Raw genomic sequence first — 16,633 nt, forward strand, 5'->3', positions numbered from 1 at the left:
TCCATTGCATTTTTGTTTAAGTAAACATGGTTTACATTGACATAAACCATTTTAATTTTAATAACACATAAGTATACTATTCTGAAAAGTATGAATAAAGTTTTATTTTAATTTATTATTTTATTGGGTAAGCAATCACGTCAATACCACAGACTACAATATTTACATGCTTATTTTACCTGACATCTTTGGCTAGATGACATGCATCTGGTACATCACCAAATGTTTTTTCTAATTTGTAAATTGTTTTATAATAGTATCCTACATCCGTTTCAATTTCTTCAGGTTCAAAACTTCCGACCTTGAAAATAAAAATGATAGTAAAAATATTCATTTGAAGATGCTGATTTTTAAGAACAATATTCTTATTGTTGAAAGAATAGTTTATTACCCGTGATGTCATCCACTTTTTATGCCTGCTTAAGAACTCGTCAGCACTGTCGTAAAGCTTCTTAAATGGCATCAATTTATCACTTATTTGCTTTCGCAGAGGATATTGTGACAATTCCCAACCAAAAGAGGTTTCTTCTTCATTGAACTGATCTATTTTTGTAAGTGCTAAACTCAACCTATTGAAGAACAGTAAAATGTATTTATTAATTTATGTTTTACATGTTTTACTTATCCTATATTAACTAGAGACTGATGCTTCAATACACTTAGTATCGAGAACCAATGACTGATTTCATTGCTATTGCTACAACGCTCTCACTTAAATTTCACTGGTAAATTGTTTAACCACCTTGACAATACAATTGCGAGAGTAAGGAAACTGGTAGTTAATTTACAAATGTAAGTGGATTAAAGCATCAACATCCACCAACAAATTGCACTATCTACTTATTTGATTGCTTTACTTACTTTTCACTTAAAGAGTTGGATCTAATGACATATTTTTGCAGCTGTTCTAAATCTCCCCAATATTGTAGGTCTTCAACTTGTTTTGCCATTACAGCAAGTTCAGCAATAAACTTAACAATGCGAACCTTTAATGCTTCCTGGAATTCTATTGTTTTAACTGCGCAGATCTCTCTACACTCCTCCAAAACACTTGGCATCCGAGAATACCTATGATTTTTTTTAATGTAAGTATAAATATAATAATCAAACATTTAATAATGACAGAGATTAAAGGATAAGGGACATAACTACATCTTATCAAAATTTAAAGAAATTAGAAGTTACTTTTTTTATAACATTATAACAATTTTTATTTATTTTTTTATTTAATGCACAAAATACACAAATTTACATAGACACAATTATATGTTTTTTATGTCCCGACTTGTTAGAAAATTCCGTGTTAAGTCGGTACTCTTTGATATATAAATCAAAAATATTTATTTACATATTAAAACAATATACAAGTAATCAAAACAATATGCAAAATAATCAAAACAATATGCCAAATAATCAAAACAATATACAAAATAATAATAGAAAAATATGCAAAATAATAATAGAAAAATAAAAAAATATGCGAGTACATTATTGTTTTATTTCTGTCTTTTCTCTAATAAAATAATAATACAAAAGAGTAATGGCATTTATTATGACACACTACATTATTGGAAACAAAAACACTTACCATTGAAATGTGTTACAGTTAGCTTTTATTTCGAGGGGGGTAAATGTTGTATAATCTGCCAAAAATGTAATATATTCCATTACATGCGTCAATTTTTCTTCCATTTGATCTAAAATTTTCTCATGTACTTCTTGACAATATCTTATGAGCTCCATCAGAGCAGCGGTATCAGGAGGTGGAGTCAAGAGTGTTGTTGAAATAAGTAAGTATTCATCTGCATATCTAAAAAATCATAGTCCGAGGACAAAAAAAAAGTTTTATGAATACATACATCATTCCCTTCTCTAAATTTATGTGACTCAATATTTAAACTGTTATTCTCTCCCCTCCCATATTTTGTATTACTGTTTATACTAACGATTTTAACAATAAATGTTGAGAAATTACTCCAAATTAGTAAAATAATATTATAAGATGAGCTTGAATATTTTGGCTTTTTTACAACTGTTATTATAAATTAATTTAATTACGTTGTGAAAAGTTACATTTACTCTTGTGATGAATTATATTTTATTAATTCTTCACAGGGTGTTCTTTAAACCCTGTCACATCCGAAACCACGATGATCAGTATGGGCAAGAAGACATATTGGCATATTAAAAAAAATATTTAGAACGAAGAAAATTTGAAAAAATGAAATATTAAAAAGAAAAAATGGTTGCTTACTTCTGCAGGGGAAAAGCGAGGGGGGCGCGGCCGTGTGGTTAATGGTGTGTCAGACTCCCCCCTCCTAGTTTCTCCCCTGCAGAAGATAGCAACCATTTGTTTTTTTTAATATTTAATTTTTTTAAATTTTATTCGTTCTAAAAATTTATTATAATGTGCCAATATGTCTTCTTGCTCATACTGATCATCGTGGTTTCGGATGTGACAGGGTTTAAAGAACACGCTGTATAAAAAATTCATGTTTTTTTCTCTTAGAGCGTCACAGTATTGTGTGCAAAGCTTTAAAAGTTTAAAACGCGATTGGCTTACTCTTTTATCATTCCTTGATAGTCTGCTGTCATTCTTTCTAATATTTGATTTGAAAATGATGATGCAGCTTCTTTCAGAGTGTTCATCAACTCAGTTCTTTGAATTTTATAAAGGCCCATAATAACTACTTGTTCAATTCGCATTGGTATTTCTGCAGCTAAGTCATAATATCTAACGGCTATTTCACAATACTCTTCAAATGACTTTGGTGGGTCTTCAGCCTCAAGGAAGGCGTCGATCAAAGTTTGAGTCTAGAAAAATGTTTTAGTGTTTAGCTTTTGAAAGGTTTTAAACTGAAAGAAAATATAAATTTACTCACTTCTCCATTGATTAAGCACACATATTCATCAAAATCCTGTACACTTAGTTCTGGACCTATGCGCTGATCTTCTAGTAGAAAATCGATGTTTTTTTTACACTCCTCAATGTAAACCATATCAATTACAGGCTAAAATAAAGATGTTTTAATATTTTTAAAATATTTTTTAAAGAAAAATCAAAATGCATATCATAAATCTACCTACCTTGAGACAAATAATGTCTCCAGAATAATCTTGGTAAAGGGTTGTTTCGAGTCTCGGTATTGATAAACACGACTCAATTAGAGATTGGTATATGAACAATAGTATTTCTTTTATTTTATTGAATGGTGGATCAAAAGCAATTACCCCACCTCTGAATACAATGCTTATAAAAAATCCTTGATTTGTTCCCTAAAATAATAAATACAAGATTACTAACATAATGTAAACCACGGATCCGGTCTGTGGGATATTTTGATCTGGCCTGCGGAAATGGGGAATTTTGATCATACCAAAATTAAATACCGCGACTAGATGGCGAACACATAGTATAGTACAAATCATTGATACAATATAACAAATATAATTAACTTGTTGAAATAAATAGTGCTTTATTTTAAAAAAGGAAAGTGTTTTATAAAAAAAAGAAAAGTAGATGCGGAGTGTTTTCAATTTTGGAAATTGATAAATGCACTCATAATATTGGAATAATTTCAATCCAGTGTGTTTCAGTATGTGTAATGTTAAATAAGATTTTACTGGACTAGGACTGCAGTTTAAAAGTATATATTAATCCAGAGTGCATTATATGTCATTTAATTTTTATTCAATTACTGTGATTTATTTTTATTCAATGTTTGCTGAATGGTTATTTTGATATTGCGGCCCGCAACTCGAACGAAAATTGTCAATCTGGCCCAGAATAGAAAAAGGTTGCCTGATATAAACCATAAAAAAAAATTAAAACCTACCCCAACATCCAATATATACGAAGTGTACTCTTGAATGGATTTAAGACAGAGTGTTTGCAGATTATAGGTCATTATACAAGATAAACAGTCATAGAATCTTTTCATTTTTTTTGTTTGTGTTACACTTGGTATTAATTTCTTTTTATTTCCCTAAAACAAGAAAGAAGTTATGAAATTATTCATAATACCATTAATACAATTATAATTGTAATACAAATTGGAATTTACCTGAATAAAAATTATTTGTATACTCGGTATCCACTGAGTGTTGAGAATTGAAACAGCTGCCTCTATGTGCTGTTTGCAGATCAATTTGAAATCTGCTGCCCAAAATGCTTCTCTTACATTGATAATGTCTTTTATACCAATTAGCCTAAGTTCGCTGTAAAAAAAAAGTTGATAAAAATCAATACTGTGGATCATTTGGCTTATTGAGTACAGTGACGGGATAATAAATTTATACAAACTTGAATTGATTCCACCATATGTTGAGAACTTGAGCTATACATGGATTAATACTGTGTAGATTTATTTCAAGAAACTTTTTAGAATTCATAATTCTTTGACGAATAAAGGGGTCCCAATTTTTTAATTCCATTCTCTCTGGGGTGAGAGATTCTTGTATTGATTCTATCTAAAATGTGTAAAAGTGTTATTTTTTAATGATGTTCTTTTTTTGTATAGTATTATTGTTGTACTACATTATTCGTCCCAACTCAACACAGGACTTTAGTCCCATGCAGTTTGGACTTGTGTCTCAATAAATGTAAATAAAATAATATTGTGAATAAATAAATAAACAATAATTATTTTTTGTTTACCATGTTGGGATCGCGTAAAACAAAATCTACAATGGCTTTCTTCATACTCATCATGAAATCATCTTTCATATCATCTGTCTCTCGGTTCAATATGTCTATCCATCTTCTCAGTTTTGTTGATATAAGATTGTGAACTCTAAAAGAAGTTGTTTATACAGTAATAGCACACATAACAAATATTTTTTTATAGTACGACTTTTGAAGATTATACCTTTTTATAATTTTAGTATCCAAAGGTGCAACATGCACAGACTCAATTCCATAATGGAGGTAATAGTAATACCGGAGAACCTTTTTTTCATGAGCTGATGGAATTTCATTGATTCCTTCAGGAGGTTCATCCTGAATTATCAGCTTTAAAAGTTTTTCTCTAAACTCTTCTCTGGCTTTACGCATTTTGCTAAATGCCTCCATGACTAAAATAATTGAGGATGGTTATTATTTTTTCAATGACAAATACACGATACATTATGTTAGAGAGTAAATCAGTAATACCAATATATTTTTGGATTAATACATAATATCATTTATTTTTATATCTTAAATTGAAAACTGAAAACTATTACTTCACTTTAAATTCAGATTCAAGGAACCATATCAAATTTTATGTTATTTAAGTAAACAGGGTTGGAAATTTAACCCATTGCCCCTCTTACATGGCAGGTTCATGAGGCAAACATATGTTTAGTTAAATCAAAACTGATTTATACAAAAATCGTTAGTTGATAATTGAACAATTATTCGTAAAATTAGATTATTGCTTACCTTTCGCATTCCGTTTTTTATTTTCTTTTGCCTTGATTTTTTTTGGTGGTACAGATAAACAAATTAATTCTTTAGGCAAAGAAAATGGCAGTGCTGACTTTGATGTATTAGAAACTTTAGGCAGATCTAGTCTAGGCAATTTGGGAACTTTCTCTCCATTGCTCGAATGAGATCCTCTCTTTTTCAATGGGATCTTATTAAACTTCCCCGTATGGAACATTATGAATGCTAGAATCCGTAGCAGATAAGGGATAAGAGAGCAGGTTCTTAAAGTACACTTTACCTATAAAATAGTTTAATATTCAAACATTACATCATGTTAAACCAAGTTACACTTGGTTTTTTTTACAGAAACATACAGTCGACAATGATTAAATGACATTTATTTATTTTATTTTATTTTGCACCACAACCGGCCAGGAGCCCCAATTACAGTGGTGAATTACAGCACCAAATAAATAGTCCAGATCTTGTCTCGATGTCCCTTATGTTTGTCAATGCTTCTTTCTTTTTTCTTTAAATGTTTTAAACTACTCTTTTATTGTAATATTTAAACCTTATGAATTGTATACATGGACAATGTCCGTTAATAAATAAATAAATCACAGAACACCCAGGCTTGAGGAAAATCACATTTAATTTTTGTGTTCTCACCGGGAATCGAACCCGAAACCTTCTGTCTGTGAGTCAAGCGTCTTGACCACTACACCACGGAGGCCGCCATAGTAAAGATAAAGTTTAAAGACCAGCGAAGTATCTAAATAAAAATCATACATATTAAATTATGGTACAAAAAAGGGTGTATTTGTATGAGAGTGAGTGTAGAGGGGTGTTAAGACAACTCATCCTTACAAGGATGATTTGTGCCGAATTGAGAATAATATTTTTTTAGATTCAAAATTTACATCATTTAAAAAAATAAATTTGGATAAGTGCAAAACCACTTCTGGGGATAATATTGACAAGATATGGGATGAATTTAGGGGAAGGGGAAGGTTTAGTTTCCAATACAAAGTGTATGCATCCCGAATGGGGTTTCCAAATAACGCGTGGTCTATGCATTCCTTGTCAAACCGACACTCACACCAAGGACTGTTCACTATCTTGATTTTGAACTAATGTTTATTCACAATATAGTGGCCACTTAGAGGAGTGTTTGTGTGTGTATTAATTTATCTTTATTATAAATAAATATACCAAACAACTCTACCAATTGTGTTGTTGCCACCGCAAATGATTGTCTAAGAGGAAATTACCTTTCACAAAGAACATTGCTCATTTATAATGAGAAATGGCGATGGTGTGTGTAGAAATATAAGTACTTAAGAAAGATTTTAGAGAAGTTAAAATTTGAAGTTTATTATCTTCGTCACCAGCTAGGTAAAGGTAGATCTGATAAGATTTAAATGAGCAGCAAATAAATAGATCTTGTCTTGATGTTGAATGTTTAGAAAAAGCTCTGTATTTATTGGTTTTGTTTCTTAAATGTGTAATTTCGGCTTTAATTTAAATGTATCCGGGTACCTTCATAAATGGACAATGGTCCGTTAGTTTATAATAAAGAAATACATAAAGCTGTTCACAGAAGCGCAGAACAATTATATTAAACCACCCAAAAACCACGATTAGATGTAGCTTGAGACATTAAATTTGTGCAAGGTGAGAGGAAGAATAATTTAAATTGAAAAGGTAAGATTAAGTTTGCGCATTTACCCCACCACCCGACACACAACACACACGTCAAACGTCAAGTCAAAAAGTCAAATTAATGGCGGCGAAACGGGCAAAAGGCGAAAGCTTTTCAGGGGGTTCCCTTTGTTTGATATTTTGCCGTAAAGCTTGCACTGAACTACTCTAAAGTTCATTTTAAAAATTAAATTAAAAATCTATTTTAGTATTTGCAGCACTGCATTAATAAATGTTTGTATTTACTTTGAAACCATGATAAAGCTGTACATTAAGTAGCACGGGGTCCAGTAAATGAATTCCCTAGATTAAAAAGCTTTGACTTAAGCATCGCTCAGAGTGCAAAGAATTTATATATATTTATTTGTTTATTCATACATTTTATCATTGATATTCTTTTTTGTACACTTTGCCCAGCTAGCCAGGGTACATACCTTGTTCTAAGCTAGGCATTTAATCACCAAGAATATTTCCTTCATTGATTACAATAAATGTATTAAATATTTATTTATTACATTTATTGTAATCAATATAAGAAAAAATAACAAACAGCTTAAAAATAATATTAATGACAAATCAAATGAAAAACTAAAAAAATGCAAATGTTGACAGCATGGTGAAAGAACTCCCTCCAGAAACCCGAAAACCGCTTTAAAGACCAGCGTATTTTTGTCAACAAACTAGTAACTAGACGATTCACTAATTAACACAAGAAAAGAAAAAAGAACAAACAGCTTAAAAATAATATTAATGACAAATCAAATGAAAAACTAAAAAAAATGCAAAAGTTGAAAGAACTCCCTCCAGAAACCCGAAAACCGCTTTAAAGACCAGCGGATTTTTGTCAACAAACTATTAATTAGACGATTCACTAATTAACACAATAAACAAAATAACTTCAATAAAAATACAGAAAGAACTGCTTTAGAATAAAAAAATTCAATCATCCACCAATACTTTACTGAATTGGCAAACATAAAAATAACTTATCAACTCCAAATACCCTCTCGTGCCGTATTCAATAATATAAATAAAATACAAAATAGTAGCAATACGGTGTTAGTAGTAGTGAATGGTCAATTATTTTTCGTCTGCTAAATAAGAACTTTTATTTTTTTGTGTGCAAGACCGTTATACATATGGCAACTTGCACGAAATGACAGCGGACAGCCGGATAGTGAGAAAATCGAGGAAATTTTTCCTGAGATTGCGTGAAATTGACTTATACAAAATTCCGAAGTCTTTTACTTTATTGAATTAAGGATACTCAAAGACCACCGTATTTTTCCTGAAATAGTTCATTAAAAACGGTAATTTGATTTTTATATATATGCACATCACGAACTAAATTATTTTAATATGAGTAAATAACATAATTTACCCACCCGTTTTATATAAAGTGGAATGGTAAAATATTTTTCTTAGTGAATTTCAACATCTTCACAGACCACTTTTAACTCTTCTTCAAAACAATCTCCTGTCTACTGAAAAAATAATCCTGTTAATTTTAGAAGCCATGGAAACCGACTAAGTTTTTACAAACATCATTGATTATAATATTATCATTATCTGATGATAACTGTTTAACACGATCAATATTTTTTTTATTTTAGGAAATGTTTAAGAATTTCGTTCGTCACATTTATACCAGCAAAGCGTTCTGGTCCGCGGAATCGTCATTACTCGCCAAATTAAGAAAGAAAACCGGTTACACTTTTTCCAATTGCAAAAAGGCATTAGAAATGCACAATAATGATTTGTTTAAGGTATTCTACCAGTCTTTACTCGCGTTGAGATTTTTATTTTTATTATTTTATAACAAATGCGTAATTTTGAGGTTATGTTCTAGGCAGAAGAATGGCTGAACAAACAAGCTCAAGATCTTGGTTGGGCCAAAGCTACCAAACTGGCGGGAAGAAATACAGGCCAGGGATTAGTGGCAGTGAAGTACGACGGAACTCACGCTGCTCTTGTAGAACTGAACTGCGAAACTGATTTTGTGGCTCGGAATGAAAAATTTCAGGCCATGATGGAAGAAGCCGCTAATATATGCTTCAAATATGCCCACACTAAACTACAGGCTAAAAGCCTCCTTACAAAGGTTAGAATTCAATATTTTTTAACACTCAAATGTTTTTTGTTTTTTACTTACTACAAGCTGTTATTTATAAAATGTTTGCATATCCATCGTTATATATTTCAATCTTCATAACTTTATAGAGGTCGGTGTCCAGTACTTGTCTGATAACATTTGGACATATTGTTGCAATAAATAAATTATACATTTACATAACTATCAATACCTATAAATAGTATAATCACCACTGATGTATAATAAATAGAGAAATCACTTCCGTAATAGATGCATATCAGATTTAGCAATAATTTGCTTATGATGAAAAATCATTAACGTTTTCATTTATAAATTTGCCAATATGATAAACAGTTTCTAGGGTAAGCGATGACAGAAGGGATGCTGAGTTTAGAGGGAAATTGACTTTTGGAATATTGGTGTAAAGATTGTTCTTCATTCTTTCACTGTCCATTCGCTCTACATGTCAAAACCAATGGAGCACTCCTTTCTTGATTTTATCTATGCTAATCTCAGCCTTACGAATGTACAGAGCTCGACATTTGTGCACCTATTGTACATAGTTTTACCACACACTCGCATTTTGACAGCAGTCGGTTTGCATTCATCTATGTTCTTCCATATCCATACTTTGCCCCCACACCTAAGAGTCAGCATCACAAACAAATTGAAATGCCATCTTTAATGCTCTTCTAATGTGTCTATTTAACTATACATCATTGCCAATGGATAGAATAATCACCATAAAATTGTATTTGAAAAAATATCTACCTCTTCTTTAATTTGAACTTTATGTTACCTTTTTACAGATTTGTCTCGATACCGATCAGTTGGGTGCGCTTAAATCCGATCATGGAAAAACCTTGGCTGAACAACTGGTTCTGATGATCGGCGCAGTAGGTGAAAACTTAGCTCTTCGAAGAGCTGAATGCTGGAAGGCTTCCCCAGGGTTACACCTCACCGCCTTCACCCATCCGCCCACTAGTTCAACTTCCAACTTCTCAACTGGCAAATACGGAGGCATCTTAGCCTACACGAGTGAAAATAATAATGAGGTTATCTCCAAAATAGGAATGCAACTCTGCCAACACATCGTCGGAATGAATCCGAAAACAATTGGGGATGAAGAAACAGATAAACCAAATGATAATGCCGATGATGAGACATGTTTAATATACCAGGAATATCTCTCTGATCCCGAAGTTAAAGTCAGTGATGTTTTAAAAGAAAACAATCTAAAAATTCACGACTATGTCAGATTTGAATGTGGTGAACCATTAGACATGTTGAATGACCCGGTTCGGCAACCCCTTGAAACTGTACAAACATGTCAATAAAAAAAGAAAATGATTTGTTTTTGGATTAAAATACTTAAAATAATTGTATTTAATTCAATTATTTGTAGTGATATATCCAACAAAAATATATTTAGGGACATTAGAGTACAAATAATGAGATGCAAGTCACAGAAAAAAACACTTGTTTAGTAAATACATAAATACAACATAAAATCTCTACCTTCATTTATTTTAAATATCTATAAGTTCATAACCTGATATTCCCTTACATATTTAACAGGTAGCGAAAAGACTATTTATTTTAAGTTGAATGTGCACTCCTTTGGCTACTGGTTTTGTTGATCTTCCTATAAATAGTGATTATGTACAGTGGCGGTTTTGCATTTAACCCCCTCATATTCGGTGCACGCACAGTGCTGCTTGTTCAGATGGTGACTGATATTTATGTTATGATTTTTATTTTTGTATTTTTAAATAATATGTATGCTTCCACTTTCCATTATTTATTTATTTATTTATTTAAACGCCCTGTAGGCTTTTACATGTTTAACGTACAACAATATTTGGAATCATTCAAAATTTAATGTTCTTACTTAAAGCAAAAATAAAAACAAAACTAGGAAATATAAATAAATTAAGAAGAAAAATAAAAAACTAGTTTACATATCACTAAAAAATACAAAGGTTTGCTTAAAATATATAAATAGAGCAAAGTGCATTTTTTTCCTCCCATCAATTTTTAGGAAGAAAAAATAAAGATTATAAAATAAAAACTATGTATAAAATATATGGTTAAATTAACATCTTCATACAATTAAATGTACTGCGGTGGGGCGTTAAATTTTTCGCGCGGGAAAAATGTTTCATTTTGATTTACTTCTGTAGTTTTTGTTTTTTTTAACGATTTAAATTATTTTTGTGAAAATGTTTTAGGTGTTTCGGAAGGGTAACCGTGTGTTCGGTCTCGGGTTCGATTCCCGACATGATTGAAATGAAATATTTATTTAAACGTTTTTTTATTTGTGTAGTTCCGAGTTCCCCAATCCAATATATTATTTATATCAGACTGGGAATCTCAAGAAATAATTTTAGGTCAGCAAACAACAGAATTAGTGAATGCGATATTACAGTAGTAAAGTAATTTACGAAAATAAACTAATGAACCTAATGGTTTCGAAGTAAAAAGTCCTTAATTGACTCCTGTTTTTAAAATAGTTTGTAAAAAAATATTAGTAATTTATTACTAAAACTAATTTTCTTTCATTTACTCAGCAACAACCTGTCGAAATCCTCGGAAAAGCCATTGTGTTAGCAGTAATCGTTGTAAGACCTAGATATATGACAATGTAACAAATTTGGGGGCCTCCGTGGTGTAGCGGTCAAGACGCTCGACTCACGCACAGAAGGTTCCGGGATTGATTCCTGGTGAGAACACTAAATGAATGTGATTTTTCTCAAGCCTGGGTGTTAAGTGTTGTAATTCACCACTGTAATTGAACCTCCTGGCCTGTTGTGGTGCAAAAAAAAACAGATTGAGATACGTTGAATTTGGTTGACCGATACAGTGCCTTGTGCACCATCGAGTGTGGATTAGATTATGATGATGATGATTGAATAAAACAAGTAAACGCCACAGAAATTAACATTTCATTAGAAAGGGAAGTTTTTTGAAAAAGTTAGATTACAAATTTTACAATTTCCACACGTACTGCGATTTTTCCATAAAAATTTTCTGCAATCCTTTTTCCAAACAGTTGCTATATCTTCAGTCTTATATTCAGAACCTTGATGATTAAGTATACTTGATGGCATTACACGCAAAGCGAGTGTACTTATCTCGCGTGTACGAATTGGATGAATTGCTGAAGATTTACACAAACAACCGCATGGACATGACTTCGCTCCATCGAAGTCCATTTCACAGTTTGTGTAAATATATTTCGTTAAGATAAAACTGTCTATTGACTGAATATTTTAAATTCTAATTTTTACTAAAAAGTGACATAAAATTTTAAAAGTAATTGCAAATAGTTCTTATCGAAAATAAACAAAAACTTCACTCTCTTCTCAATATTCAAAATTCGAAATTTCCAATCTCAACTGACCATAGCTAAAAAACCTTAATTAAGTAGGTAGGGAAAGCAAATTAGATTATGTTTTATTTTATTTATTATATCATCACACACATACGGAGGTTCGTCGATTTAATTAGTGAAATATATTGGGACAGTAGTAATCTGTTGATAAATGATGTGTACCTATAACATACCTAGCATGTTGACGAAAAAGGCTTTTAGTGACATAAGGGTCAATTGTCAAAATTATTTTCCAAATAAATATAAGATAAACAACCACGTGACTTAGCGAAATTTTTTTTTTTTTTTACTTATTAATTACATTATACATACATTTGTTAAGGACAGAGACACAGTTAATAGCGACACAATCAGGAACGACCCATGTCTGTGAACTTGCTCCGACTCGCTAGAAAATCCGTGTTGAGTCGGGGCACTTGTAATGCATTCATAACCATACATTCACACACATATATTATATACATATATATTCGCACATACATATTTACATTATATTTTATACATACATATACATATATATTAAGTTTATACACATCATTGATACTTTATACATTATTACATTTTACATTTATAAATACATATTAATCATTTACCAGTTAGTCCAAATTTGATCGCAGAAATCTAATGCCGTTCAAATATACACATAATTTCATCAAAATTATAATCGATAACATTTTTGTAAATGTTCAAAAATATAAAAAGCAAATGTACAAATTTCAAGTCGCTATGATAAGGAAAGTTCTTGTGACGGGCAAACAAACAAACATCCATATGAATTTTAGGTTTTAAATATAAGTTTATAACCATTGTTATAAATAATTTGGACAATTTTTATATCCCTGATGAAAAATACAGTTATGAGCGCAAAATAAAACCAGAGCCCTGGACGAGTGCTTTCAACTCGTAGGCTGCCCTCAAGTAAACATCCACCCTGACTAGGGAAATCGACTGGAGATAAGTCCGACTCATTGTGTAGTGGTCGACGTATTCACCTACCATTCTTGAGGTCCTGGGTTCGATTACAGGCAGGGTGGACGTGAAATACTGATTTATAAGATTTTTTAACTCCAATATTTCATTGTTCCTGGACCAGCAAGACTGATCACCTTACCCTCATGGCCTCATGTAACAGATTATTAAACTACGCTGCGTTTGGACTACTAAAGCAGGGAACAAAATGCCGAACACTCCTCTAGTGCAGGGGTCTCCAAACTACGGCCCGCAGGCCAAATCCGGCCCGCCAGTGTCATCAATCTGGCCCGCAACTACCAACGATTTTTTGTCATCAATCTGGCCCGCGACGGCCAATGACTTATTGTTGTTACTATTGCTGTGATAAGTTGAAGAAGAAAACACAGAATGATAATTACTCGGTTTTATTTACTTGCAAGGTAAAACTTAACGACAGAAATGATGACGCAGTAAACTTAACTTAAGTATCTAAGTTTAAGCATATTAATAACTAACAAATAATTTAAATGAATCCCACTAATCACAGTAAAACAAAAACACTAATGAGATTTATGTAATTGTGATTTTCCACCGACAATAGTTTGTAGTTGTGGATCAATTTTACTTGTACCAATTATCAAAAGAGATTTACGATACTCATCGGTTAATTGAGATCTGTAAACATTATTTGTGTACTTCATCTTGAAAAACGTTTTCTCACACAAGTAAGTAGTACCAAAAACAGAAAACAACCCACGAGCAAATTTATGCAAATTATCAAATTGTTCCAGTGGAAGACTCTTATAAAATTCACATCCGTTGACTCATCCAATGCTAGAGAAAACCACTCACGAAGTCCATTTTTGTCAGACAGTTGAGATGATATATTTTCTGCGATGTCTTGCACCCTCCGAGCCACGGTGTTTGCTGACAAACTGACACTTTTAAATAAATTGACCTTTTCGGGCATATTTCTTCGGCTACTGCAATCAAGCATTCTTTTATCATTTCTCCATCGGTGAATGGTTTGCCACGTTTTCCGATTTCAAGAGCCACACGAAAGCTGGCGCGAGTTGCAGACTCTTGTTCAGTATTCGCTTTGGTAAACAAAGATTGCTGCGATTTGAGTCCGCGTTTTAAAGCTTCAAATTTTTCCGTCCGCAAACTTCCTGTATACTTGGAGTAATTTTGAAAATGTTTCGATTCATAGTGTCGTTCAATGTTATATTCTTTGAGAACAGCCATGGTTTCATTACAAATTTAACATAGCGCCTTATTACTGGACTCCATCACAAAATACTGAAAGTTCCATTTATCTTGGAACGTTCTGCATTCACTGTCGATTTTTCGCTTCTTTTCCATACCAACAAATCACACATAAAAACAATAAGTCAAATCAAAATACTTTTATGCACGGGTGTTACTTTATTTCATAATAGACAGTTTCGCTTCCTTCGCCTTTCGTACGCAGACTGACTCGCGGTTGCGCCGCTAGCCTTTTTATATGCAATTACTGCCATCTCGAAGTGATCGGAATACACTAGCCAGAACCAGAACTTTCTCGAACCAACGCGGTAATTCCAAATATTTAATTACGACTAATGCCACCTGTTAGCGGGTAGCTGAAATAGATAGTGCATAGTACAATACATAGTACCACTACTCGCCACTAGATGTCGTTAAGTGTCACAATACACAATAATAATTTAAATGCAAAAAAGCATAAGTTTGCTTAGGTCGCGCACTTTCCGACTATTCTAGTCTAGAAATATAGTTAAGGGCAGAAAAATTAAAACTGGTTTGGCCCATAGAACAAACTGAAAAAATCATTATGGCCCGAAGGCTTCAAAGTTTGGAGACCCCTGCTCTAGTGGAACGGAAGGCCTGTTGACTACTGCCAACAGGTCGGCTTCTCCTGAAGAGTTTTAAGTGGTTTCCTCTCCACGTGAGCAAATGCTGAGAAGTTCCTGATTAGCCCACATTAATATATCCCTCCTGATCCTAATAGTTTAGATAAATTTAAAGATATTTAATGGCAGAAAAATCCACTTTTTTAAATATAAACCTTGTATATTAGAAGCAAGGTTAATAATAAGGCAACTCACATATAAAAAAATATATTTTAAAAAGCAGTGCCCTATGCACCACTGGGAACTTAAAGGTGATGCCTAATGATAAATGATTTACGTTTATCAAAAAATACGTTTTATTAGTGAAAATATTTAAAAATACGCCTATGCAAAAAAAAAACCTTAAATTATTTTATATTAGTTGATTTATTATTTATTCATGGCGTTTTCTGATGTAACAAAATGAATTGGCTGAACCGTTACATTAAAATTGATCTTGCTGTTGCAAAACGACACGATCCGTGATTCCGGTAGGTACCTACATACTTAGTACATACATACCTTTGTAATTATAATAAGTACTTTGTATAGGTATCTAGAACACGTACCTAACCAACAGATGGATATTGCTCGATCCTATGGCACTCAAACATAAATAATAATACGTCAGTAATCAAAATAAATCATTCATTCTGTAAATTAACCATTATCCATTTTGTAAATAACCATAGTAATTTATTTTATTAATATTGTATTTTTCATAAAACTACTTGAATTTGATTCAATTATATGGAATCCTATTTATGATTGTCGTACAAAAAAAATGAAAATATTCAAAACAAATTTATTAAACATTTGAATTACGAAACAAATAATAATTTTCCTAATAATGTAGATTAGCAAAACACTTTGGAACTTATGGAATGGAAAGAAATTGGAAAATAACGAAATTGATTCTGCTGAACTATTATCACTTATAAAATTTAGAATACTCAGGTTCAATAGTAGACTAAATCATATTTTTTCAACATCTCTTCAACAATCGAATCTGGGTAAAAATGAATACATTCATCGAGTATGTCCGTCATACGATAAAAACTTTAACACGATAGATCTTTTCAACGAAAGAAAATATTGTTTTAAAAAATTGCGATAGAGACGTCACAAGAGCAAATTTTTTTCTATTTTTTTGGTTTTATTTATTAATTTTTTATTATTTTATTATTTATTATATAAAT

General features: G+C 31.8%; 2 protein-coding genes across 2 annotated transcripts in view; one reads left to right on the plus strand and one right to left on the minus strand.

Annotated features, from left to right (window-relative positions):
- The window catches only part of LOC148273755 (dynein axonemal heavy chain 7-like), a 37,195-nt gene extending 28,397 nt beyond the window's left edge, over nucleotides 1–8,798 (minus strand). Inside the window, exons 1-14 of the mRNA XM_088238251.1 lie at nucleotides 8,494–8,798; nucleotides 5,423–5,705; nucleotides 4,869–5,073; nucleotides 4,658–4,793; nucleotides 4,304–4,470; nucleotides 4,065–4,218; nucleotides 3,837–3,986; nucleotides 3,088–3,276; nucleotides 2,883–3,011; nucleotides 2,564–2,814; nucleotides 1,589–1,810; nucleotides 862–1,068; nucleotides 392–569; nucleotides 180–301 (exon numbers count right to left, since the gene is read on the minus strand). Of these exons, the coding sequence (XP_088094377.1) occupies nucleotides 180–301; nucleotides 392–569; nucleotides 862–1,068; nucleotides 1,589–1,810; nucleotides 2,564–2,814; nucleotides 2,883–3,011; nucleotides 3,088–3,276; nucleotides 3,837–3,986; nucleotides 4,065–4,218; nucleotides 4,304–4,470; nucleotides 4,658–4,793; nucleotides 4,869–5,073; nucleotides 5,423–5,642 (2,330 nt within the window). The 5' untranslated portion in view covers nucleotides 5,643–5,705; nucleotides 8,494–8,798. The remainder of the gene's footprint in view (nucleotides 1–179; nucleotides 302–391; nucleotides 570–861; nucleotides 1,069–1,588; nucleotides 1,811–2,563; nucleotides 2,815–2,882; nucleotides 3,012–3,087; nucleotides 3,277–3,836; nucleotides 3,987–4,064; nucleotides 4,219–4,303; nucleotides 4,471–4,657; nucleotides 4,794–4,868; nucleotides 5,074–5,422; nucleotides 5,706–8,493) is intronic.
- mEFTs (elongation factor Ts, mitochondrial) lies at nucleotides 8,281–10,711 on the plus strand. Its single transcript, XM_088238250.1, has 4 exons — nucleotides 8,281–8,418; nucleotides 8,722–8,874; nucleotides 8,958–9,209; nucleotides 10,010–10,711. Exons 2-4 carry the CDS (start codon nucleotides 8,725–8,727, stop codon nucleotides 10,535–10,537), a joined length of 930 nt encoding a protein of 309 aa, XP_088094376.1. The 5' UTR covers nucleotides 8,281–8,418; nucleotides 8,722–8,724; the 3' UTR covers nucleotides 10,538–10,711.
- Nucleotides 10,712–16,633: the final 5,922 nt, after the last annotated feature.

This window comes from Micrasema longulum, unplaced genomic scaffold, assembly GCF_059751315.1.
Source record: "Micrasema longulum isolate JH-2025_06_02 unplaced genomic scaffold, ASM5975131v1 h1tg001842l, whole genome shotgun sequence".
NCBI classification, from domain to species: Eukaryota; Metazoa; Arthropoda; class Insecta; order Trichoptera; family Brachycentridae; genus Micrasema; species Micrasema longulum.

What these genes read in the sequence shown, in the direction of transcription:
- mEFTs (XM_088238250.1), top strand. Translation starts at nt 8,725, where the DNA reads ATGTTTAAGAATTTCGTTCGTCACATTTATACCAGCAAAGCGTTCTGG. An exon ending in ACAATAATGATTTGTTTAAG is followed by an intron (nt 8,875 to 8,957) that starts GTATTCTACCAG and finishes GTTATGTTCTAG; the next exon opens with GCAGAAGAATGGCTGAACAA. An exon ending in CTAAAAGCCTCCTTACAAAG is followed by an intron (nt 9,210 to 10,009) that starts GTTAGAATTCAA and finishes ACCTTTTTACAG; the next exon opens with ATTTGTCTCGATACCGATCA.